Raw genomic sequence first — 27,895 nt, 5'->3', positions numbered from 1 at the left:
TTCCAACCAGAGCAGGAAAGAGTCTCAGGCCATTCTCAAAGCCACGAAATAGAGCTTTGTTTGTCACCACTATAACAATGAAATTACAACGGATAGATTTATGCATCCCATTATTAATAATGACAAAATTCGAGACTAATTTCATCACAATGTAGGCTGTTAACAGTTTTCTAAACATTAGAAAAATCTTGGCAGAAACTTACTGAGCTTACTGATATTATTAATACTTTACCCAACACATGTCATACTACATTTCACTTGACTGGCATAGATTTTATTCAATTATCAACCTCTACATTCCTACTCACAATTTGCCATCCTTGAAAGAGCGAACGAGAATATTGTCTTTTTTCACTGCAATATCATCACTACAATCTGGACAAACCACCTGCAAAGATATTACAAATGCAAAGTTAAGAGAGAAAAAGGAAAAACCAAGAGAGTAATAGTATATACCAATGCTTCTCAAAAACGTTTTGGGCTCATTTGTCTTTAGCAACACTGAGATGAGATCAACTGAGGTCCCTCAAAACACAGGAGTGATGACCTCCTGAAATAACAGAATGCACGAGTTGATGCTCGCTTCCTGGAGGGAACTGACGGCTGCTGCCAGAGACATAAATAAGAACAGCATTCTGACAAAAGTTAAGTACCTGTCATGCCACTACAGGTTATTCTACTCCTTATCCTAAAAGGACAGAACTTCCACCAAGTGCTGCCACCTGAGTTAGAGACCTCTTCTGAAAAACTTCCAGAAATTGCAAGGATGTAATCACACACAGTTTCAAAAACAAAGGAGTAAAGTATTTATGAAATACAATCTTGTAATGGAGGATTCATAAGTTATCTACCTAGGAGAGAAGAGTGCCTCAAGTACAGGTATTATGATAGGTTCTTTAATTCAAGAAGTAGACTAATCAAGTCTAGCACTGAGACAACAAATTAATTGTTTGTTGCAATTTTAAAAGCTATTTAAGTTTTGTTAAACCAGTATACAAGTCGCTAATTAAAAACTTTCAGGAATTTAATAAAAAATATATATTGAATCTCCAGAGTTATAGAATAGCAATATTCTATAGAGCAATATAGAGCAAACCTCTCTGTCACTGATCTCTCTTCTCTCAAAACACATGCAGTTCCCTGAAAGTTAAGAAAATTCTGGCTGCTATGAAACCCCAAGGAGCAGCAAGTGACTGCAGCCCTATTTTAGCTCTGGTAAACACCTCTTCTCTGTTAAACCAACTGTTTTCAGTCCTACTTTTTTCACCAAACACACAAAGATACTGCATGACAAAAGGTTTTTTTCCCTCCTTACATAGGTCACCAGACATATAGCATTTTAGAAGATAAAGAGCTCCAACCGTTTTAGAAACAGAGTTGCATATCACAGAGCATAGGCTAAATATGCTTCTCGAGAAAAATAAAACTTAACACCTTAAGCCTCCAAATTTAATGCATTCTACAGTCTCCAGATAAAATACTTTACAAAACTACAACTTACTAATGGAAATGCAGTTTGAGATATAGTTTGCAATAGTGTTTTAAAATCAAGGTAAAGGATACTGATTACCATCGCCCATTGGAAACAGACAGGTGCAATTCCCTAGCTCTCTAAAGATGGAGGAAGGCCCTTCTGGCTTTAGCTATTAGTTTTCTAGAAGCATCAAGATCTTAGCAGTCATCAATCCATTTAGAGGTTGAAAAACAGCTTACCACGACCTCATCTAGTGCCTTTACATCAAGCAACATCACCTCAATTTTGCCTGAATCAAGTTTTCTCGATTGCCTTGCAAAACAAACTCCACTGGAGTCACAGGAGGATGAGAGAAATGATCCAATGTAAACTCAGTTTTCTGAAAATGCTGCAAGCAGATTTCCTCTCTGCACCTTCCAAAAGCCTTTAAGTACACATCAAAACTAAGCAATGCTGTAAGGCTTACTAAATCACACTCTTTGACATAAGGAGCAACTGCCATGCCTTTTTACAATTACAATTAGCCATTGTTCTCAACCCACTTCCCCCCCGAAAAAAAACAAACAAACAAACAACAAAAAACCAAAAACACCCATGCATGCAGGATTAAAACAATGTAGCCAATCACTGAGTCCTCAAAATAATTTTTACCAAATTCAGGCCTCTACAGTTTTACATTTATAAGTGACAGGCTATCTGGTTATAGGACTGATATCCAAAGTAATCAGTTTCCACTACCAATCTTAACTGTTATTTGCTGTAAAGGTTTAGACTAACCCCTGAACTTCTTTTCACATAATAATCTTTCACAATGTCCTCTGTGCTTATACACAAAGCATATCTGTACACAACAGCTAATAACAAAGTAATTCTGGGACACATATTCTTCAGCATATTAAACCTGAATTTTCATTTCATTATCCACATAATTACAATTAGCATAACAGAAAGTTAAAGCAAAATTTATCAGTAATAAGATAAAATTACTTAGTTGATATAGTAGAGGTAACTTGCTTACAAGGTATAAGAATGGAGAGGCATAGCTACAGGGGAGGGGATAAAAAAAAAAAGCTATTTGGGACATAAATCTATCCTTTGGCACAACCTTTCAGGTTAAATGCAATACGATGTTTATTTGCAGAGCTGTAAGCCTGATTACTAAAATAACAGTTAATCTAGGATAAGCTATTTCAGAGTTAACAAGCTCCACCCTCAAACTTTATCCCCCTACTGCTTCTCATTCACTGCAGGAAGCTTTCCATGAAGAGCTATTCCAATCTCCAAATGAAAGCCAAAGAAATAACTGTGTGTATCTCTAGTGTACCTTGGGAGCATAAGCAACAATGCAGTTAATCTTTAAGGTCTGACCCACAGCTATCCTGAGTAGCACTACATGAGTCACATGCAAGCCCAATACCTACCAGAGAGGCTGCCATAGAAACTGCTATCTGTCACGTGCATGACCAGAAGGGCTAACCCAACAGTGTGACATAAAACAGCTCCAGCCAGTCTAACTGAACACTTCTCAGAGCGCAACTGTGAGGTAGGTGATACTCCATCAATCTTGATGACAGCTTTCAGTAAAGAAACAGCTCAATTTTCTTGTCCATTACTGAAAACTTCCCTTAATGCCATCTGTCATTAACAGGATATCTCCTTGCTGTATATTCTGCCGTCTCCCTTGTTGTAAAAAAAGACTTCACTGACCCATTCTCTCCCACCAACTTTTCCAAAAGAACTCCTGCTGGAACGCCTCTGGACTGCATTACAAGACACAGGAGGTGACAAGTAGGAAGTTGCAACTGAGAGCTATTGCACACACTAAGAAGAGTTAAATGTTACTGTATGGCATCTTTTCAAAAGCAGAGAACAAGTCTTCCTCAAATTAAATAAACATTTTAAGCTTTCATTGCCACGAGAAATTATTCAAATAGTTACAGTTAATAATAAAACAAAAATTAAAAAGCATGGTAATAGAAGGTACCACATATGGAAATATGATAATTTCCAAACATACCAGTCAGTCTACATGCAATCCTTAAACTAAGAGATATTTTATTAGAAGTTTATTTGTAAAAAAAGTGTCTTTAAGCCAGAATAAAGGAAGATAGAAAGTATTTGTACTAAAAGACTACAGTGTTATTTTAAAGGAAATTTATTGGCAATTCTCCACTACTTACCATAGCAACAAAGAAAAAACATTTGATTTTCTTATCAAATGTGTTTATATTGAACCTAGAAAAGTAATATCTGTATAATCACTACACTTTCCCTCTCTTTTCACTTCTTTATATTTTCTTCCTTGCTAGTTCAGAAAAATTACATGCAATAGCCTAGGAAAAAAGCCCTGAAATTTTAGTTCAGTATTACTAAACACACTGTTGAGCTGGAATTAGGTCAACAAGCTCTAGCTGTTTGGAAAAACTAAAGCCATGTTAGCAATCACTTTTTGTAAACAAACATATTTACATATATAGTATTTCCTTTGACTACTATGATACAGTCCAATCTGAAGAAACATATTAAGTTCTAACAAAAATATAGATTAATCCATCAAAAATTTAAAACACCACCTTTTTTTTGGTGCCTAGAAAATGAATGAAACTTTACAAAATTAAAATTAAGATGAAACTCTTACCAAGGCTGGAAACCACAGAGCCTTCTTTTTATCCACACTGAAGCAGTCCACACACACAACTTTTCCTAATAACTCGTCATTTTGTTTCCTATCATCTTCATCTTCATCGCTGGAAGAGGATGAAGATTCTTCTTCAGGACTAAACAACAGAAAAAGACTTAAAACTTAACTATTCAAAACTTGCCTATTACAATCACAGGAGATTCAAAGCACATTGTCAGAGAAGCACAAATAATAGTGTCTTGAACTGCCTGTTAAGTGTTTTAGGATAAAAATGAATAGTAGTATTTATAAGGATATTATAATAACAAATCAAAGATTATGAACTCAAATGCACATCTACATGTAACACACGCAAAAACGAAACAAAACACCACCATGCATCCACATGGAGAAACAGACATTCAAAACAAGAATTCTGCCCTAGTGAAGCACTGTACAAAAACATTGTTGCAGTTGTAGTTTTGGACCAACATTATGCTGAACTGTTTTGTTTTTCCTCTTAATCTCTCTATGCTTTTACTTTAACAGCCATACAGAATAAAAAGCTATTTTGAGAGAGGACAAATCTCTGAAGATGAAACATCAGCTATGAAGATGAATAGCAAAGAGAATAAGAAGTCTATTCATCCTGAAACAGTTCTTTAAAGATGTGCAGTGAAGCATTTCAATGTTTCAATTTCATATTGAATGAAGTGTTGGAATGTAAATAGACAGGCAAAGGTGCAAATACATTTTGATTAAAAAAGGTTCTGGCTCATTGTTTTGACTGTCCTAGCACAAAGTTGCACCTGGTTTTAACCATATGGGGAGTCCAAATGTACAAAACTACTCCCAACTAAAATTACCTGCAACTGATTAAAAATATATATAAATAAAAAGCCGGCACTCCTGTCTCTCTCTAGATAGGTTTTTTTACTAGTCACTTTGAAGGTTAATTCTCAGAAAACACAGTATGTTCAATGAGCACAACAAGCAGAATTTTAAAAGCTATCTTCCGTTTTTCACATAACTACTTTGAGTGAAGTTCAATATTAACAGAAGACTCACAGTTAGCATTTGTGTAACAGAAGACAACTGATTTACAGTCTAAGGTGAATTATCATGTTTCATTTTCCCCACCCTAATTTTATGTCATCATTTGCAGTGCTGATAAAGCATCGGGTATTTTTCCCCCAACACCCTTTTTTGAAGTAATGATGTCTTTTAAAATACAGAATGAAAGTCTTTCTGGGGTTTGAGAATCTCTTGTGAGAAGAACAAGAAGTCAAGGACTAGAGAGAAAGCCAGGACTATTTTAGAGAGACTACAACCTAGCTCCGTTATACTAGTATCATGTGCAATTTGTCTTTTTACTCACTTCAGTCACTATTAATCTTAAGATAAACATAAGTGTCTTGTTTCTGCCATAATAATGTCCTGTACAGTTCAGGAAACAGAGACGACAGCAACCAGTTACAGAGACCAAGGATGCGGCAATCACATTCTCTGTACTATATGCCAGCTTTTTCCTTCAATACATCACAGATTAGTAAAACAATAATTGAGTAAATTTATAGTACCTCTACATATACAGGGCAGTATTTATTTCAAGCTATCAGAAAGACAGACCATGAAAGGGCAATCCCAGCATGAAAACTCCCTTCCGACCCCAGACACTACCACCTCAAAACTTTAAGAACAAAACCAAACAACCCACCCCCATCCTCAAAAAAAAAATCCACAAAAAAAACCTCCACCCACAAACAAGGAAGAACAGTCAGTGGAGTATTTAACACTGGTTTTTCAAGATCACAGCTACCAAGAATTCTGGCACCGAGAAAATCAAGTCACTACTCTTGAACTTTTTCTACCAATAAGCTTTGCTGCAAACCATAATACTGTTCACCTATTTCTAAAAGCCCTTCAAAGACTTTGTAATGAAAAACCAAAGGTCTGCATGAGGATTCTCGTACCTTCTACAAAGACTTTGTATCAGCTGGACAAAGACTGCATTGTAATGGTTTTAGTTTGAGTCCAACACATTTGTAATACTAATATTCTACTACAGAGAAGCTTCTGAATATAGCTTAACAACACATTTACACTTGGTATGCCACTTTCTTTTTTTACTGAAATAACAAAAACAAGAAAAAGCCTCTTGTCTATACCCAATACTATTCTAAATACTGATTACATGAAAACTTGTTGTAATTCTTTCATGCAACAACACACGTAAAACTGACTTTCAGTCTGAGGGCTAAACAACACTTTTCACATAGCTTCCTGTTCTTTGAGTAAGAGGAGCCTGAACATACAACTAATAAAACTCCAGACATGCTGAAAGCTTCAGAATTGAATACAGACAGCACAAAGGTGTTAAACTTACATATGATTGGATCTCCTTCCTCTGTTTGTTTTCTTTCCTATAACAGGAGTCCCAAAGTGTTCAGGATTTGTGAGTGGAAGCTGATCTAATGTCTGTTGAAAGGAAAAAATACATATACATACACATATAAATAACCTGGCATAAGTTACTCTCCAAACCATAAGTTTGTATAACCTGGTTAAATTAATTTTTGTCAATAGAGAGACTTTCTCATTACAAAAGAAATAAAGAAGTATGGCAGAGACATCGCTACTTTAATTTTAAAAAGAACATGTTTTGTTTTGGGTTTTTTTCCCAATACTTTCTCCCCACCTCCAAATAATTAACTTTTGTCCAACACACAGACAATTCTTCCCAGAAGTCCTGCCTTTGGACCATTCAAACACAGAGAACTAAGTCTCAGGTATTCTGCTGACCTGGGATACTCCATCTCTACAGGATTAATTTTCTGCCTGTTCTGTCATCAGACTAAACACCCAACCATCTACTTAGAAATGAACAAAGGTCCCCGATGAAATGAAACTGCAAGATAACTTGTCATGTTTGCTGTTACTGAGTTAATTGTATTTTTGTTAGTAATTCATAATTTGGTACGGGAGAGAAAGATTGTAAAACAATTTTAAAGAAGTTGCTATATTGATAATTGAGAGGGTGCTAATTGATGCTGTATTACCATCAAAACAAAAAGAGAGGGAGAGAAAGAAAGTACTTTCTCCGTTCAGGGAGAACTCCATGGACATGCAGTATCTTCTTTCCCAAAGACTGCTGTTATCTGTTTAAATGATAACCATTCCAGAACTGAAGGCTCCTCGTACACAGGTTTTTTTGTATAGGCACTTATTCTTCTTCTTTGAAAGAATGTTAGTTCTCCAAATTACACTTCTGAGTCGTGTATGAATTTTCAAACATGAAACACCAAAAAGAACCTCAGAAGTATTCTGTGTCAGACAAAACTGGACAAAAAGACAGTAAGACTGGCTTTTTAAATCTTAAAGTAAATGCATGATTACTTCTGAGTGTGGTGGACACCATAAAAGATCTCACACACTTGGGAAGTCAAGAGATGAAGCTAAAGCAACATCAGAACAAGAAAATCATGTAGCACTGGTGTAATTACAAAAGAAACTGGAAATGCAATTTTCCCTGCTGAGTAGCTACGTAATCATGAGGTAATTATTAGAAATGCACAACATGCATTTCATTGAGGGCTAGTGACAGTGAATTGTATATCAGTGACTTTTGGCAAGACATCAAAAGCTAAGACAATAAGAACGATGATAAAATAAAAACTAGAAGTCACCTGAATGTAAGGTTTCTTTGAATCTGACAAAATAACTTGAAATTATTCTTGCTCAGTCAAATGGGTCACAAAGCAATATATATAGACTAAAATTTTCCACCTTCTTACTATAAACTAATACTCTTGAAACCGTATTCAAATAGTATTTATGGAACAGAAGCAATCTAATTTTCAAGAATGCTGATCATTAATAACGAAGAGTTAATCGAAGGAACAACACAATCTTTAAAATTATGGCATTTATATGTGAATCCAGATTTAGGCATCTAATTCGGAACTCTTCTTCACATGTATTTAATCCTGACTTAGGATTCGAGAAGGTATCTGAATCTTCACAAGAATGCAGTAAGCAGGCAACAAGCTCAGCTGACTACAATAATAAAGCATATTTAGGTAGAGCAAAAAAATGCGTCTTCAGTAGCTTTCCAATAAGCTAACACGTTTACATAAATCTGCCATCAGTCCAGACTGTCTTACATAATAAGAAGAAACAACCCTCATTCTGAAATTTCAACTATTTGAAATTTGCTACAAATGTCTGCATACTTTAATATGTTAAGTCACCTTTAAGACATGAAGCAGCTTCAAAATACTGGTAACTCTTCAAAGTAACAGGTAACAGCAACTTATTTGCCTCTTAAAAGAACAGCACTCATCTTTCAATTTTATCAGCTAGTACAGATTAGACCTACCTAAAATCCAGCAGAACTTAATTATGTCCAAAAATGTACATTAATTTTTTTCAAGTACCATACATTTTGATTTTTTCAATGAACACTTACAGATAGTTTTTTATATAAAGCAAAGTAGTTGTGTGATCGCAGTTTTTTCTGTGATCTACAATCTATGAACCATTAATAATATAAAAATGAAAAATGTGAAATGCTGATTTTGTTTCTTAACTTACACAATTTGGTGAAATTTAATTGTATTTCTTGATTTAAAAAGAATAAGCCAGACCCTGTAGACTGTATTTTACATAATCCCCATTTTTAGTAGCATGGATGTACATAACATAGTGAAGACAGAGATACTAAAAATATCACTTTTAAATTTTTTCAAATAAAAGGTTGTCATACAAAAATTATTCAATTACCTCGCTTTCAGCAAAATGTCTTTCTCCTTTTAAACACAGGGAAGAGCGTCTAAGAGTCTTCTCATCACCATCATCAAATACTGTCACCAAGTAAGAAGTGAGGCAAGGAAAAAAAAATTATTATTTTTTTTTTAATCAGGATATCAGTAAGTGATTGATTTAGGCGTCAGAAAGAATGAGATATATATTCCTGTAGCCAGTCCTTAAAACAACGCCATACCTGGATACTGCTGCATATCCAGTAAAGTATTTGCACAGATCAGCCAAACAGATGAGCTGCTGTCTCACTGTAACTACTCCATGCTTGCGTATCTTAAATGGAATCTTAAGTAATCAGTAGTTGAGCAGACAATTCATGGATCAGGACACAAAATTAAAAATCAATGCAAGCTACAATGGAAAAACTATTCTTCAAGCATTTTCAATTTTTACAGAACTTTATTACATAACCAGAACTCCTACAATATTTAAATGGAAGCTATGCTTACTATGGAGAAACGTAAACAGATATTTTGAGAAAAAAGTTACAGTTTAATGTTAAATGGAACTTCAACATCTTTCTCTATTGACTTCATTCAACTACCCTGTAAAACAACAGTGATATCAGCCTAAGGAAGATGACAAACATCGAAGTGCGGACAAACATCAAAACCAGCTATAGTGTGAGAACTGTAGAGCTCCTGGTTTCTAGACTTTGTGCTACCTCTGCTATCACTAGGTCAACTGGAAACAACTTCATAATACAGCTGGCTTCAGCTACATACTTTATACTTTTGAACCCTGAAATGCACAGCACACGAATCTTCAGAAACTGAAGATTCACATAAACTGGTCACATAAAAAGTAAGTTTTTGTCAAGTCTTCTACAACTACTTCACGGATGAAAACCTAGTGACAAGTTTTAACTCTCAGGCTACACTTGCACTGTTCAGTCAGATAAGAACTGACCTCCTCTCTCCCTCCCCAACAGTGATAACAATTATATTCTTCTCCCTACACTGCAGTGACCTTGAATATTTTTGTGGGCATGGAAACAACCCCAAGACTAGATTAAAATACTACATTAAAAGTTAAAAGTTTCAGCAATTTCTTAACATCTCTTTCACCTCCATTCAAATCTTCTCTTCTGTCCACCAACAGTACTGCTGAGCCTGATTCTGTCAGTCTCATTAGAATTCAATCATGTTGTAGAAAACTAAAAATATGTAAACATTTTCACAAACAAGAGTCAAAATTACAGTGTGAGGAGAATGGCTGTCAACTGGCAAAAGATGCCCGGCAAGATTAGAGAGACTAATTTTCAGCCACATCTGGCTTTCCGACAGTGGGTGCTATACTCTATTTTCAACACTTACTAATTTAAATAAAAATATACAAAAAGCAACAAGGTACATCAAAATTCTTGACTAGTATTTATTTGATATGAAAGTAACTTTTACCTAGTTCTGAGACTTTTTCATCCCTGTATAAAATTCAGTACCATTGATGAACAAACTTCCCCTTGTGACTACCATTCCCCAACCTGTGTTTTATATGACAGTAATTGTTGAGTACTGTTTAGTGATAAAATATCAGTTATAGATGCACATCTGTCACTTCAAATTTTTTTGAAAAGTATCAAGGGCAGGAACTGCACAACAAAACACAGATTTGGAGCTGCATCTCAAACACTCAACACATAATCGAACTCCTCCCTTGGTTAAGCAAAGTAGAAGACAGCAGGTTCCTAATTCAGTTTGTGTTAATTAACATAACAGTCTCCTTACATAATGAAAGACTTAAAAAAAAAAAAAATCTATCCACTTCAAGGGATAAACTGACTACAACAGAGGTAAACCTATTCAGAGCTACGTAGGTAGCCACATTATGTATCCTATGTGGTAATCTGCTTGTGGCCTCTTCCCTGCCAGAGGGATTCTTAATCTTATTCCACAACGTGAATACATTCAGAGGAAAAGCTTCATCTCCCCGAAAGACTTGTGTGGTCAGCACAGCACATATGGCTGTAATGCGTATGACATTCTAATCTAATGCAACATCCTCAAAACAATCTACTGAGCAGAGATACAGGAGTATAATGCATTTAAAAACACCTATTCTGAAAACACAAGGAAAAGGAAAAAAAGAGGCAATTTAATGCAAATAAAACCACTTTGAATTCTGAGAAAAAGCAATGTAATGACAAAAAAGTGCAGAAGGGGATAAGACTACTTTTGAACATGCACAATTCTGCATTTTTAGTAAAGCAAACAATCCTATGATTTTTTTCCTCATAGGAAACAGAGTTAAACATTAAGAATCACTTAAACTTTCCAAAGACACATTTATATGAGTGACAAAACAGAATCTAGTTACCACGATTGCAATACCTTGGGCTTTTTGAGGAATTTTTATAGGACAGGCAAATAAACTAAGGACACTGCACATATGTGTGTAACTGTGCTATACTAATTTTAAAAGGCTATACCAGCTGGGTTTTTTAAATTTAATTTACTTCCCGTCTTCCTTTGGTAGGAAAGTAGGGGCAGCAAAAAAGACATATAAACAAACTGATGTACAATCTCTAGTCAGACAACATCTGATGAATATAAGACAGACAGGGATGCTTTTAAAGCAACCTCGCCCATACTTTAGTATTAAAAGAGTTCTCAAGCAGCCCCAAAACAGTTATTCTTCGGAATTCTACATGCTACTGCTGCAGTAGCATAAATGGTCTTAAGTAACAACTTCTGGAAAGGTACTGCTTCAGATCTATCTGTCCTTTCACAAAGTTTTTGACCAAATCATAGTAATTTTATTCACAAAATCATGAACAATGCAAGTAACTAGGTACTTCTCAAAAAGGGTTAGGACAACATTAGATAACTCTGCTGGTTAAGATGTGTCCTAATTCTGAAATCTGGTAAATGGCAACTATCCCTTGAAGTAGGACTTTCACTCAGATCTGCAAAGTCATCACTATCTGTAAAGATAATTTCAGTTTCATTCCACTCACCCTCCTGACAGCGATTATTCTAATCATCCACTGCTAGAGTCACTTCTCTCTCTAAGTGCATTACACAGCCAGCAGCTGTGCTACTTCTACTGATTCTGCAAGGTCACAGAATCACAGAATCAACCAGGCTGGAAGAGACCTCAGGGATCATCGAGTCCAACCGTTGCCCTGACACCACCATGTCAACTAGACCGTGGCACTAAGTGCCATGTCCAGTCTTTTCTTAAACACATCCAGAGATGGTGACTCCACCACCTCCCTGGGCAGCCCATTCCAATGTCTAATGACCCTTTCTGAAAAGAAATTCTTCCTAATGTCCAACCTGAACCTCCCCTGGCAAAGCTTGAGGCTGTGTCCTCTTGTCCTATCGCTAGTTGCCCGGGAGAAGAGGCCAACTCCCACTTCACTACAACCTCCCTTCAGGTAGTTGTAGACTGCAATAAGGTCACCTCTGAGCCTCCTCTTCTCCAGGCTAAACAACCCCAGCTCCCTCAGCCGTTCCTCGTAGGTCATACCCTCCAGACCCTTCACCAGCTTGGTCGCCCTCCTCTGGACTCGCTGCAACACCTCAACATCTTTCTTGAAGTGCGGGGCCCAGAACTGGACACAGTACTCGAGGTGCGGCCTCACCAGTGCTGAGTAGAGAGGGACGATCACTTCCCTAGACCGGCTTGCTACACTATTCCTAATAGAGGCCAGGATGCCATTGGCCCTCTTGGCCACCTGGGCACACTGCTGGCTCATGTTTAGCCGGCTGTCGATCAGCACCCCCAGGTCTCTTTCCGCCGGGCCGCTTTCTAACCACTCTTCCCCCAGCCTGTAGCGCTGCATGGGGTTGTTGTGGCCGAAGTGTAAGACCCGGCACTTGTTCTTGTTGAACCTCATGCTGTTGGTCTCGGCCCATCTATCTAACCTGTCCAGATCCCTCTGTAGGGCCTTCCTACCCTCCAGCAGATCGACACTCCCACCCAGCTTGGAGTCATCTGCAAATTTACTGAGGGTGCACTCAATCCCTACGTCTAGATCATCTATAAAGATATTGAATAGCACCGGCCCCAGAACTGAGCCCCGGGAAACACCGCTAGTGACCGGCCGCCAGTTGGACTTTGCCCCATTCACCACCACTCTCTGGGCTCGGCCATCCAGCCAGTTTTTAACCCATTGAAGAGTCCACCCATCCAAGCCCCGGCAGACAGTTTGTCTAGGAGGATGCTGTGGAGACAGTGTCAAATGCCTTACTGAAGTCTAGATAGACTACATCCACAGCCCTGCCCTCATCTACTACGCGGGTCACTTTGTCATAGAAGGAGACCAGGTTGGTCGAGCAGGACCTGCCTTTCATGAATCCATGTTGGCTGGCCCCGATGTCCTGATTGTCCTGCATGTGCCGTGTAATGGCACTCAGGATGATCTGTTCCATCACCTTGCCTGGCACCGAGGTCAGGCTGACAGGCCTATAGTTCCCTGGATCACCCTTCCGACCCTTCTTGTAGATGGGCGTTACATTTGCTAATTTCCAGTCAGCTGGAACTTCTCCAGTTAACCAGGGCTGCCGGTAGATAATCAAGAGTGGTTTGGCAAGTTCATTTGCCAGTTTCTTCATTACTCTGGGGTGAATCCCATCTGGGCCCATAGCCTTGTGGGTGTCCAATTGGCACAGCAGGTCACTAACCGTCTCCTCCTGGATCATGGGAGGTTCACACAGCCCCCCGTCCCTAATTTCAGGCTCTGGGGGCCGAGTCTCCTGAGGACAACCAGTCTTGACATTAAAGACCGAGGCAAAGAAGGCATTGAGCACCTCTGCCTTTTCCTCATCCCCTGACACTACACTACCCTCCTCATTCAGCAAGTGGTGGAGGCTCTCCTTGACCCTCCTTTTGCTGTTGATGTATTTGTAAAAGCTTTTTTTGTTATCTTTCACTGTAGCAGACAAATCAAGCTCTAATTGAGCTTTGGCCCTTCTAATCTTCTCCCTACACGACCTGGCCACGTCCCTGTAGACCTCCCAAGTTACCCGACCCTTCTTCCAGAGCAAGTAGGCTCTCTTTTTTTCCTTAAGTTCTAGCCTAAGTTCTCTGTTTAACCAGGCCGGTCTTTTTCCCCGACGGCTAGTCTTCCTACGCACCGGGACAGCCTGCTCCTGAACATTTAGCAATTCCCTTTTGAAGCACGTCCAGCCTTCCTGGACTCCTTTGCCCTTCAGGACCGATTGCCAAGGGACTCGGTCCACCAGCCTCTTAAACAGGCTAAAGTCAGCCCGCCGGAAATCTAAGGCAGAAGTTCTACTCTTGCCCCTCCTTACTTCCCCCACTATCGAAAACTCTAACATTTCGTGGTCGCTACTCCCAAGACGGCCACCGACCCTCACATCTCCCACTAGTCCTTCTCTGTTCACAAACAACAGGTCAAGCAGGGCCCCTCCTCTAATGGGCTCATTTACCACTTGCATGAGGAAGTTGTCCTCCACACATTCGAGGAACCTCCTAGATTGCTTCCTCTCTGCCATGTTGTATTTCCAGCAGACATCCGGCAAGTTGAAGTCGCCCACGAGTACAAGGGCCGGCGACCGGGCGGCTTCCGACAGCCGCTTGTAAAACGCCTCGTCCGCCTGCTCATCCTGGTTGGGTGGTCTATAACAGACTCCCACCGTAATGTCCGCCCTGCCAACCTTCCCTCTGATCTTCACCCATAAACATTCAACCTTGTCAACATGCTTTTGTCTACTTTTATCTACAAAATATGTTTTTTGGTCTCAACTCTTACATCTCCTCTTCCTATTTCTCAAGTTCAGGATTTTTGACAGACATCTACTTTGATTTACAGACTGTAAATCCATGACACCTACCTTCAAAATTTAATCTGCGTGGACTCCTATCTTATTCTTCTCACTGAACTGCTAACCTCATGCTTTCTCAGAAGCACAAACATATACATACAACATAGTTCTAACACCAGCTATACCATTTTATTCTTGAAAGCTCTCATATTTGATCCACTTCTACATTAATTACCAAAACACTATCTATAATGTTAATTCTCGTCTTTATACCTCATGTTTCACCCCATCCTAACCTGGTCTCTCCTTTACTCATACATTCTACTTCTCCAACAAGAAAACAGATATATTTTCTGGAACATCTTATCTAAGCTTACAGCTCTATTCCTTTTTAAAAGGACTATGAGTAGGGAAAGTTAGTCTTTCCCTAGTTGTTTAACATCACTTCATCAATAACAACCCTTAACATCTCAGAACAACTAAGTCTTGATAAGGTTCTTTCAAGACCTGGTCTTCATCTTCCCATATCCTGGTTATCTGCCAAGGAGATGAATATGTAGTTTCTCAAGAATCAATACATTTCCTGTAGTACCTTTAAGACTACCAGTGCACAGATGGAATACATGTTATCATTCTACAGCTGACCAGTTTTCCCCAAGACAGACTGATCTACTGGTACATAGCATCAAAGAGTAAACCCATGTATATAACGCCTTTAAAAATAAATAAATAAATAAATAAATAAATAAATTTAAAGGAAAAGAAAAAGCTATATTTGCTTGTGGGCATGTGGGTACATCATCTAGAGTTTGAAATGTCACATTAGAAAATAGGGAAAATGAACACGAAAATACTTTTTTAAAAAACAAGCTATGTCTTTTTTTACAGCAGCTGTTACAAGCACTAAGTTTGAGACTAGGGAAAAATAAGTATTGCAACTTGTGTTTTAAAAGCACTTCTTTTCCTTTTTTAAGGAAATATGACAGCATACTTTGCTTCAGGATATTTAACAATAGTATATTAAGTATCTAAGAAGCAGTTAACAATTATAGAGCGATTCACTAGGTCTTTATTTGGGGTCCCAATTTCCCATTGTGAGGGGTACAGTTTCTTATAAAAGCCCAAAATAAGAAGTTTAGTTTTTTGGGTTTTTTTATACGAACTTTGAATACCTAAGCACCTCCAAAAAATCTCTCTTACCATACTTAAGACATGTCCAGGTCACAGGCATATTTTGAAGTCGTAAGCTTTATTCAAACACATAACTATTTCTCTTACCTACAGTGTACCAACTCGCATCTGTTAATTTGTTGATAACTGCTTCCTGGTATGTTCCATCCGGATTCTTCACTTCCACAACAGTTCCTACCTAAAATACAAAAGCCACTTAGCACTGCAGAGCTTCCAAAACTGGCAATGAAGTTAACACTTTTGCATTTAGCAGACAGAGTTAATTTCTAACCTATTTCTATGTTAAATGTATCATACTTTTCCAGTTTCACTTGAATATATTTGTATCCCTCAAAACTTCTTTCTTTCATTCCTCTAAAACAAGCCAACTAACTGAGCTAATTATTTCCTGCCAGCAGGTGGGGAACAAGAACCAATTTGAGTGATGTCATTCTCTTGTATAAGAGCTTGCCCATCAAATCCTCCAGCTGAGTTTTCCAAAGCAACAGTGACTAAATATCAGAGCCAGCCAAAATTCTTAGCTTTAAGGCCAAAAAGAACAAAGAGGCTTGCATCAGCCTGCCTGCTGCATCCCCTTTAACTACAAAGGAAAAAGTTAACATGAAGTATACTACCTCTGGCTTTGCTGCGTTACCTTTTATGCTTTGTGATCCCATCTGGCCTGTGTAATAAATTGAACCTTCCACTTTCACCCCATACTGCATATACACACTTATGTCAAATACTGAAAAAGAATGCTTTTCAAAGTGTTAGCAAAACATAAAACAAATCTATTACCTTTAAGGGACCCTTTATGTGGTCATCTTGCACTTCTACTGTTGAAGAATCATGTCTAAAAGTTACCTAAAAAATATAATTCAACTGACAATCACTTGATACAATTGAGCAGCATAAGCACATGCAGATGTCAATAGCCTTTCACTTACTTTCATCTTACAGTTAGTCACCATAACCATTCCACTTGCTGAAAACTGTGTTTCATTCATGTATTTTAGAAATATGAGGAGACAATTTCTTAGTCGTCAAAACTTCTAAAATATTTTTTTCTCTTTCAGAACAGAACCATTACCTCCAACAGAAGTGACAAACAACAGTTTACCAACAAAGTTTAACGGCTCAAAATGATCTCTGCGGGTGTCTTAATGATTTGAATCGTACTGCTCTAGTACTACACCAAGAAAGGAGAAGGTTTCAAGAGTTCTAAGCATAAATAGTTTTTAAGGAACATTTATATTTCAATGCTTTGAAATGGAACAGTTTTAGCACCTATATCTAACCCCATATCATGAGTCTTTTTGCTTTCGCTTATTAAAGTGCATTAAGACTCACACAAAAAAAAGTACAGGACACTCAGTTAAACAAAATGAACAACCCAAACAGTCTTTCAGTTAATGTCAGTCTAGCCTACACGCTGCTAGTTAACTGGAAGTAAATGTACAGAAGGCTAACTTTTCAGTCTTTCAAAACTGGAACAAGTAAATCCCACCAGTATTTCCAAGGTATTTTCCCAAGTCATTGGATGTGTCTTTAATCCTACTCATGCTGTCCTCAGAAAAAAAAAAAAGGTCTGAAAATTCAAAATCATGATTAAGTTATCTTTATCAGATGCTACAGATATTCACCATTCATTTCACTCAAAATTAACTTGGTCACACTGAAAGTCACAGGATCCTCCTATCAATTACACCTGAAATTTTATTTCCATTCTGGTTTTAAAATCCAGGGAAACTGAGAAAATTCTGGCATTACATTTTATGTACATATGTAATTTTATTATATACACAAATGATGTTCTAATGTCCACCAGAACACACTCACTTGGTGTAAGGATATGATGTTTTATTTAGTATTCACAATAAGTCAGAATGTAATGTGAGATTCAGCTCATAGATTCAGCAATAGTAACTCTGAACTACAGCAATCCTACATTAAATCTGAGGACTTGGTTCACAAGTGTACCCAAGGTTATGCTCTCACTATTGCTGAGAGTTTCTCTGTAGCACACAGCAATAGCAAAATTTCGTTCAGAACAGCAGCGTTCTCTAACACCGATTCTCCTACTGAGTCTCCTCAGGAGGAGAGTTGAAGGAATTTTGTAAATCTTGAAAAGAGCAAACAGCTGACCTACAATCACAACCAAGGAGTGCCTACCTTGACTGTCTGATTAGAAAACAAGTGCACTAAAATGCTTTACTGCCTGCCAGGTGCTACTTCATGAAATAGTCATCTTGTCCATCTTCTGTTAGAACCACAGCAATACATATTGCTGTCAAAGTATGTTCTTTTTAGAGCTGTGTCATCTCACTTACTAATGGCAAATACTTTCTGTCCACCAGAGAAAAATCATACTTTGTAACCTGAAAGCCAGACAAACGATTCACACCAGGAATTAACTGAGTAAAGACTACCCTTCTGAACTTCAGCCTGACAGATACAGGTATTTATTCCCCTCTTTTGGGGGATTTATCTAGAAACGAGAAGTTCAGTTCCAATGTAAAGTAATCTGAAACCTGTGGTCACTATTGGCTCATATGAAATATCCAGTATATCAATTCTGATTTAGAGACATCTGTTTTTATTTACGTTGTAATTACCTTAAATGTATTTTACAGCAAAAAGGAACTCCATCCAAAACCATGAGCCAGCCACAATGTATTATGATGAAAGGTAAACAAAGCAAATTGCTATTATGTATTCCAGAATGGTTTTTCTTTTTAAAGATGACTTGGGGCTTTGACTTTTTTTACGGAGAAGATTTTTGATACAAACAGTTTTTGCTTCTTGAGATATTCATACATACACACAAAAAAATCATTGGTTATTAACAGAAATATTCAAATTCCAAACTCAGTGTGACACCACTGGCCTTTCTTGAAGCTGAGAAAAGTGATGTCAGTATTTGTTAGGGTGGGTTTAAATTCCCATAGTATTTGTCGGTGTGCATCTTTTCTGTCTCAGGAAAAAGATTGAGCACATCATCAACCTGTTTAGATTCAGTTGGAATCTGCCTTTTCTTCACCATCCTGAAAAGACAGTCCTGGTAGGCTCTATACAGCAGATGCTTCACTAGTTTCTGTTTAATAAAGAGCTCCACAGAAAATAGTTTCTTCTGAAACTTCTGCGGAGGGTGCCCAAATACAAGTGGCCGTGGATGACAGCGCTAATTGTTTTAGGAGACACTGCCAAAATAAACTGGCTTAAATAGCTCTCTAAGAAAAGCTATAACAGATCCTATGAAGACGAAGTGGACTACCAGTCTTCTAACACTGAAAGTCTTGTCCTTTAGTCGTTTGTACCGCCTTCAACACTTTTCACAAGTCCAGGCAAATCTTAAGTTTTACTGCTTTCCATGACAACACGTGTGATGCAGTTACATTGCTAATGTAAAATTCTGTACCATGTACGGAACCTGTCAAATACTGCTAAACTGTGAAATACAGTATCTATGGATACTGAAATGATAAATACATAGCACTTGCATTAAATTGAAGTTATTAAATTATACTGGTGGTGGAAAAGTTATTATGAAGGGATCTCTCAAAATATTCCAGGAAGCAGAATTCAAAAAAAAAAAAAAGCAAGTAAAAGGAGATGCAATTAAATGTATTTAACCTGCCTGAAGATGACATACTACATATTGAAAAAACTTTGTTGCCATTCTCCTTTCTCAACAGCACAGCTAGTTATAAAACTTAAATGAAAGCTTCAAACTAAAATTGATGTTATGAAGTTACCTGACTTTCCTTTTCCTCTAGTAGTTCTAGAAGACTAAAGCATAAAATACATCGGGGCCAGAAGAAACCGTTAAACAAGTGGAAAATAAATGCAGCAGATAAACTACCAAAATTCCAGACAAAGTACACCTGATAATAAGAATATTGGTTAGAGCTAATACTGGGGAAAGTCTGCATGTGCCAGAAAGAGCTGAAAAGACTTTTAGAAAAAAAAAACTATATTTAGGAATAAACTTTTAGGAAAGTATATTTAAAGTATATTTAGGAAAGTTTAGGGAATATACATTCCTGGTGGAGGAAAGACAATGTAAACAGATATTGTTACTGCACTCAAACACACAAAAAACCTCAACCACAAATCACGTTACTCTATAAAGCAACAACAGTACTGGGGCTTAACTGCCCTAAGCTATATAGTAACAGCAAAAACACACACACAAACTTGAATCCACAGGGCTCTAGGCACAGCCTCCACAAACAAGAGTAAAAATTCTATGCTATTTCATTTCGAGATCTTTCTGCAAAACATTGCAGTGACCAAACTGCAAGTAATAAACCCGTACGAAAATATTTATCAATGAAAAACAATCTTAAGTGCAAGTGGTCATCTAAGAAGGTGGGGTGAAAGTCCCCTAAAGAGCTGAAAGGAGTTAAGATTTCACTGATCTATGTGCAACACAATTCCTGTACTTAGTCTCTTCAACTCAACAGTGCTGTAAAGCATAGACCAGCTGATGCTGTTAAGAGTTATGACTAATGAAATGAAAAGACCACTAATTTGCTCTAAAGGCTTTTTACACATGTCAGATTTAAGACTAACACCTTCTTTCATAGTTAACATTATTATCAAATAAGTGACAATAATCTTTCCCACCAGGGCTTTTGGAGATAGCCTGCTCTCTCCCTCATACATACTATAGGCAAAAATCGGCCATGGCATGAAGGCAGATTCAAGCAATGCATGACAGTTTATAATGGAGGCTCCTTTATAACAGGTTATCACCATTCACAATTCACACATTTTCATTTATATTTAGAGTAGATAAACAAAAATATTCTAGATTGTTGCTCTGCAACAGAGTTATAATCTATTTTTCGTAAGTGCTTTTGATCCTTGCTCTGTTTATTTCTGGATGAGGTTAAGAGGCGGAGCAGAAAAATAGTACCTGCTCCAAGACTAGAACCTTTCAGGGCAACATTATCCAAACAGAAATATAGGGCCATTTTGCAGTGTAGACTTACTATATAATAAAAACAAGCCCAAACATTGTTCTCTTTATTTCTAGAAATAATTCTTTTAAATTTCCAAGGGATGTTAAAATGTATCTCCTGTATTCCCTCTTCACGATTTTTATTTGTACTGCATGTAGCTTATATTGATTCATTCAGTCATTAACTAGTCATCATAAAGATTAGGTGAGATCCCCTGCTTGCTGTTCTGTAGGACTCAATATGCCAAGTCTTTGTTGGAAGACAGCAGGGTTTCGTCTTATTCCTGAAGCATTATCTGGTTGCCACTGCTAAATGGCAGTGACCTGTGCTCCTGAAGTAAAAGAAAACATATTAAGCCTACTTTGAGGAGTTTTAGCTATTTTCTGATAACATTCTCCCATACATAAGCCTACATTTGTCATATTTTGATCAATTACTTTAAGGTCAGCCTATGGCATTGAAGGCCACAAATACCGGACGCAAGCAGATGACAAAGCAGTGAAAGAAAGAGAACGTATTTAAATGTGTGGGCATGGGGGGGAACCCCTCCCAACAAAAATAAGCTTACCATTATTTCAAAGACTGCACTGCCACCCTCCAAGGAAAGGACAGCCTCTTAGCTGTCTTGAGGCTATAAAGAAGTTTCACATCGTGCTATTTTGAACATTGAGGACTTTTTTCCCCAAAAAAGGCGTTTGTAGGAAAACCACATACCTTGACTTTGACAAGTCTTTTTGCTGTCTTGATCTTTGCTTCACAGAAGGCTCCTCTATACTTGGCACTCACATCAGTGCCCACTGTGAGATAGGGAGGCTCATCGATGGCCTGGAACAGAAAGGAAAACAACTGGTTTTTAATTACTGGCCACTAGCAATATAGCTGTTGTGGTCTCGCTAGTTTTTTTGGGTAGAGCATTACAAAGCAGCCCAATAAAACTTAACTTGACAGCATATATATATTACAGCAGTAGAAACACAGAATGCAACACCAAGCTCATACAATGACTACCATAAATATCATAAACTGATACCACAGTTGTCTACAACAAGCACCACATAAGCCTCCAAACTCTGCACCATCTGAAGACACAGCAGATGGCCAGTTCTGCTGTAATAGTGAAGGCCAACCAAATCATAGAATCATAGAATGGTTTGGGTTGACAGGGACCTTAAAGATCATCTAGTTCCAACCCCCCTGCCACAGGCAGGGACACCTTTCCACTAGACCAGGTTGCTCAAAGCCCCATCCAACCTGGCCTTAAACACATCCAGGGAGGGGGGCATCCACAGCTTCTCTGGGCAACCATGTTCTACCTTCTCCTTTAATTGCCTCAAGATCTGATGAGTCTCATGAAGACAGTGGTGTTTATTTCCCTCAAATAATTAAGGTTCATTTTTCACTAGTAAGTAGAACAACTTGGAAGAGACTTTGCTTTTTTCACTTTTGAATAAAGTAAATTATATAGGTGGGCGCTCACCAGGAGAGCAGCTCGAGGGGCTGAGTACAGTAGGAGAATGGTAGGATAAACGCACAACAAAAGTGAAGGGCTCAGACAAAAGACAAGGTTCTGTAACAAGCAACAGAGGAACAAGTGACACCCAAACCGGGAAACGAGAAATAGAAAAGGAAGGAAATAAGTAGGTTTGGGGGTAGGAGAACATGGGTCCAACTAGTATGCAGAGTGAGCTTATGTAGTCTCTGTTCCTTCAAAGTAAGACCATCTTCCCTTACCCAGCCTCTCCCAGTGTGATCTGGGGGACAAGATTCTAGATATCTGAACCACCTCACTATCACTCCACAGAGTGTGGGTCAGGAGAGAGGAGGCAGAGGGTGACAAGCAGCAGGAGCGAGGTACATTTCCAAGAGCTGCAAGCCTCCATGCAGCCCCAAACAAAAGCTGAGAAGAGAGATCTAAGCCCTTGTCTAAGCACACATCATGCTTCTGCACCCCTACAGATTCAAACACGGCTTACAAGAGGCAACTCTGGCACATCCAGGCTCTCTGTGGGAAGAATATAGGGATAATCTCCTTCACAGGTCTCAGAGCTACTATTTGATACTGAGGTGCTTACACTCAGCTTCAGGTAATTCCCACTGGCAGTTTCCAGCCAATACATGCAAGTATGTACCTGAATGCTTCAATGCATGATTTTTCAGAAATTTAAGTTTTGCAAAACTTGAAATTGAGAGACATGAGATGCTACAGCGTTAACTCCATATTAATGATGTTTTCACCTTGAGTGTGTTCCAGTCTACCTCTCACCTTCAGGTAACAGAATATATTTCACAGTACTAGAAAACTGTTCTCAATCTGCACTTGTTAAGATCATCAGAAACATGACTGCTCTAATGAATCCCTCCCTCTCTCTCTCTCTCTCTCTCTGCACGTATGGTGCGTGACTGCATGCAGAGTAGTACGATACACTACTCTGGTGGTAGTATATCCATGAACACATATCCATTCCTATTCCAGACTTAATAACAATAAAACTCAACTGAGATTAATGAGGTATCTGTTAAGAGTGCTGGGATTCTGAAATTCATTCCCTCCTTGCTTGTCTAACAGTGTAAACATACTTGCCTTCAAGGCACGTTGCAATGTTTTACTGCATTTGGAAGGATGCTGAAATGGGGACTCAGATGGTGATAAACTTGGTTTTGCTTGGTACTCTCAGTAGAGTGTACTAAGTAGTGGCTGCTTCACACAATATAAATCTGACCAGGGGAAAGCAGCGATGTATTCTCTTGCAAAGTCAGTAAAGCTCTAAGAGAGGAGCATCCCTCCTGCTCTCCCCCACTCTATAGTGAGGAAACTCTTCCAGCACTACAATGTTGATAGTCTTTCGTAACAGTTGATCTTCCAAACTTAAAAGAAAGCATCGAGTATTGAGATTACTTTAACAAGATAGACAGATCCCAGATGGGTTCACACAGATGCACACAGCTAGAATTCTCCTATAAACGAACACTTCAAGAGCTGGTTGTGTCAGCATCAGTCTACACCTTCCTATACAGCTGAACAAATTATCTCAAAGACCAATTCATAATGTTAAGTTTAACTTACAGAAAATAAAGAATGCTTTTTCTTCACTACTACTAAACATTAAAAAAAAAAAGTCTACAGTACCAGGAACCAAGACAACCTGAAGCTCTGGTCTTTGGCTGTTTGGAAGTTTATGGCAGAGAAACAGGTAAGTCAACAACCAAACTTTAAAACAGGATTTAAAATTCTTATTAAGAGTATAATCACCAATACTAGTGATTACTTTATCACCACTCTGGCTTATTTTTTAAAGCCTCTTCCGAAAAGAATATTCATTTGAAGAATGAACATCTGTAAGAACTGATTTCTGTTACGACAAGTTAATTTCAAACCCTAGCCTAAGCCTCCTGAAGTTACTTTTACAATAGCTAACTCCTTTCACTGGATTAGTTAATATTTATCATTGTAAATAGGTTAATTTCAAAGAATAGCAAACATATGGACCATTTGCTAACCACTGTAGGTATGTTTACTAAAACTACAGTACTAGAGTGGCTTTTCAGAGGAAAATTTATACTGACAAAATGCACTTCTTTAATTACCACTATGAATCATTATACATTTTAAATTAACCATGTGAAATCTTCAGTGGATACCTATAGGAAATTTTTCTTCAATTTTATTATTCCATTGAAACACGAATTACATGGGCTTTTTTCCCCAAATCGCTTAACTGAAATTTTCAAAATACTTCCCTCATTCTGACCGATAGTATCAGCTGAAAGTGGTAAGTTAAAACCACTCGCAAGATGTGATACATCATAGAGAATGCAAACTAGAAAAGTGAACAGCAACGATCAGAGTCTGGCATTAAGTTCAGATAATCCTTACCACAACTTTGTCGTTTTCACAAACTCCGAGTCACCTCTTCTCAAGCACGTTTTATTCAATTCCACAAAAATTACATAAGGATTAACAGTAAGTATACAGCTATTTTTACCTTTCTGTTATCCCTTCCCTGCTTTGTGCTTACGTCATTTAACAGACACCCTTACACTCAGAGTGAATGTATTTTTGCCTATTTAATTTTGACTTATTTTGGCAGGATTTGTTTTTCTTTCTTTGCTTTTTGGTGCAGGTTATCAGAAAAAAATAGTATGTTAAAATGCAGCTAAAAATCTGAGAACATGATTCAGTAATCCTGGAAGCAAGTATTACAAGCATATTGAAATTATCTTAACAAGAAGCACTGCAATGGTCTTTAAGGGGAAGGGGGAGACACAACATTGGACTAACCTACAATAAAAAGTTCTGAGCTTCTTAAAATTGTTAAAGACTTCATTTCGAGACAACTCTACTAATATGTCGCTGTCTCCAAATCTCTGGGCTGCAGTCTTAGCCTTCATTTTGTTTTAAAACACAAGGTAACCTGAATTTGCATTTACATTTACATTTTATATCTGAACATAAACTCTTGCACTGTATAATTTGTAGATAAGAATCATCTTTTCAGTAGCATATCATAAAACCATCAATAAACTTTTTCTCAACAGGAAAACTGAAAAGTATGCCCAGCACATGCCATCATTCATTCATAATGAGATCATGAACTTCTTTCATTCAGAGCAGCTTCAATATACATCCCAGATCTCCTCCCTCTCAATGTTTCTGTCCTATACTCCCTCAAACCATGTTTCAGTTCACACAGGAAGAAGAAAGGGAAACGTGAAGCCAATAGCAATCTCTAGGGTTTGTTTTTGTTTTTGTTTTTTTTACTATTGGCAGAAGACTGGTATTTAAGATCCTCATTGAAACCACCCACCAACCAGCCGCTTACAGGAGGGATCACTATTTTGTTTGCACTAATGACTGAGGGGGGCCTACCAGAAAGGGAGCAGGCTCTTCTGGGTGACAACAGGAGATGCACATCCTTCTCTAAATGGAAACCTGTGGAGGGCTGTATCCGAGGGCTCGCTCCTCCAGGATGTGGGGCCGCAGCCAAGCCGGGGGCACGGAAGGGCTGTTTTGGAAAGAGACTGGAGCGACTCCTTCCCCAGCGCTCGTTGGAGCGCTGACTGCTGGGAGCTGAACGTTACCGGCGGCTCGAGCAGCTCCCCAACGGACTGCAAACTGCCGGCTCGATGCTCCAGCCTCAGTGAAGCTGCCGGAGGAAACCAGAACCCGGGTGGTTTTGTGTAGCCTATGAGGGGCGGCAGAAGAGCAGACAGGCACCAGCGCTTCTCTGCCGAGCTGCCTCCGAGCCGCAAGGCACAGGAGCAGGGCCAGCTCCGCGGCGGCCCTGCCGCTTTAAGAGGAGGGGCTCGAGCCGGAAAGCTGCCAGAAGTTTCTGTCTGCCCGAGACAGCGCCGAGCGCTGCCGCCCGCCCGCCCGCGCTCCCCGAAGGCGCCCGGGGCTCCGGCAGATTAAGCGCGGATTGCCGGTAAACTAAATGTGTCCCCTTAAGGCGATTGAAGGGTAAAGCTGCACGCAGGGCTTCCCGGGAGCGGGCCGCTGCTGGAGCCGTGCCCCGCCGCCCCCGGGCACCGAGCACCGGCAGGGCCGACTGCCGGCGCCCGCCTGGTACCGCTTCCTACCCTGCGCCTCGGCCCGCCTCGCCCGGGGAGAGCCGCCCCCGGCCGCGCCGCGCCGCTCGCTCCGCCACCGGCCGGAGCTGCCGCCGGCACCCGAACTCCGGCGTGCTGTCGGTGCGCTCGCAGCTCCTCCGGAACGGTACCGAAACGCGTGTTCTGCGGCACATCCTAAATCAACAGCCAAAAACCAGCTGTAATAACTTCTGGCCTTCTCTTGGGTCAGCAAGAAGGGATAAAAAGAAAAGGACCTCCCTGCAGTTTCGCACTTTCAATTAGGAAATCCAAACTAATGGGCAACCGCCGTACTACTACTCCTCCTTAATTTTGTTTTATTAATGGAAATAGGATGAATAGCTGCTTTGCTGTCTCAATTTACAACTGCTGTGTACGGACAGGATTTTCTATATGCAGCACAGGCTGCCGCCGCTGAAAAGCTGGTTTACCACTTAAATAAGGAGCAGTCTCTAGGTGACCAGTCAGCAATTTCCACCAATTCAGTGGCTGAATTTTCCTTGGCAGGCAAAGCGGGCTGCTGGAAGGGTTCCGCTCCAGCCTTAGAGCTGATTATACTTGGAAGGACTGATAAATGGCTAGATGCCCACACCATAAAACAACCTGCACATCTTCTGAATTTGGACATTTACATCGGTATTAATAGTTCTGGTCATGCAAGCGTGAGGGATGAAACATACAGACCCCTCCAGAGCACTTGGGAATAAACATTTTAGCATTGCAATCTAGAATGGTAACATCATGCTTTTACATACCTTTTAAGGCTGTTGAAGAGGTCAATTTTCCAGTTTTTCTAGACATTTAGATATTTTCCATCTATGTGGGATGAAATCCTCCTCTCACCTCCTCTTTCAACTGTGCTGCATTATTTATTATATTCGAATTCCTTTGCAAAGTCTGTCATGCCGTACAGCAGCTGATAAAATTGCTTTATGTTGCCCTTTACCTATAAGCACGTCTAATACAGTGCGTGTGAATATATTATTTCCATCTCCTAATCTGTATTCCTATGCACCACACACAGGATGTTCCAAGTAAACCACATGAAAACAAGATGAAGCATTCAATGTAGAAACACAGCACACATGCTTAGTAGGAAAGCCTGCAGGACTGCTTTCAGATTAATACGCAACGAGAAAACTGGGTCTGCACCTTCCCTTTGTCTCTCATATATACAAAATTTGGAAAGCCAGGATTTCAGCTTGTATTAAACATTCAAAATCCAGCATTTATCTACTCTACAAGACTCTTGAGTCAAGAAACTAGTGAAACAATTTTCAAGAAGCCAAAAAAAAAAAAAAACCCCGATCTCACAACTACTGAAAAGGACTGGTTTTAGTTTTTACATGGAAATTTAACATCTGTTTATTTTCAATAACTAAGGTTCAGAAAAAAGCTTATTAAATATTCAAGACCCTGCCCCCCCCACCACCAGGCATCCAAATAAATTCTCGAGCTTAAAAAAAGAGGCATCATAAGGCTCAACATCTACTTTTTTTTCCTCATTCATATTAAGCAAGAGGAA

The 27,895-nt window shown here is 39.0% G+C and overlaps 1 protein-coding gene across 2 annotated transcripts in view; it reads right to left on the bottom strand.

The window, feature by feature from the left end:
- ARID4B (AT-rich interaction domain 4B) overlaps positions 1–27,895 on the bottom strand; it is a 99,059-nt gene that overhangs the window by 44,534 nt on the left and 26,630 nt on the right. The window contains exons 3-9 of one of the 2 annotated variants that reach the window (XM_068403649.1): positions 21,499–21,609; positions 16,616–16,681; positions 15,926–16,016; positions 8,877–8,956; positions 6,481–6,572; positions 4,113–4,251; positions 309–388 (exon numbers count right to left, since the gene is read on the bottom strand). In XM_068403649.1, coding sequence (XP_068259750.1) covers positions 309–388; positions 4,113–4,251; positions 6,481–6,572; positions 8,877–8,956; positions 15,926–16,016; positions 16,616–16,681; positions 21,499–21,609 — 659 coding nt within the window. Of the gene's footprint in view, positions 1–308; positions 389–2,895; positions 2,976–4,112; positions 4,252–6,480; positions 6,573–8,876; positions 8,957–15,925; positions 16,017–16,615; positions 16,682–21,498; positions 21,610–27,895 lie in introns of those variants that run through there. The other variant, XM_068403656.1, reaches the window with a different exon arrangement.

This window comes from Nyctibius grandis, chromosome 1, assembly GCF_013368605.1.
Source record: "Nyctibius grandis isolate bNycGra1 chromosome 1, bNycGra1.pri, whole genome shotgun sequence".
NCBI lineage: Eukaryota > Metazoa > Chordata > Aves > Nyctibiiformes > Nyctibiidae > Nyctibius > Nyctibius grandis.
Note: the sequence above shows the minus strand (reverse complement) of the source record. Positions and strands in the feature narration are given on the sequence as shown.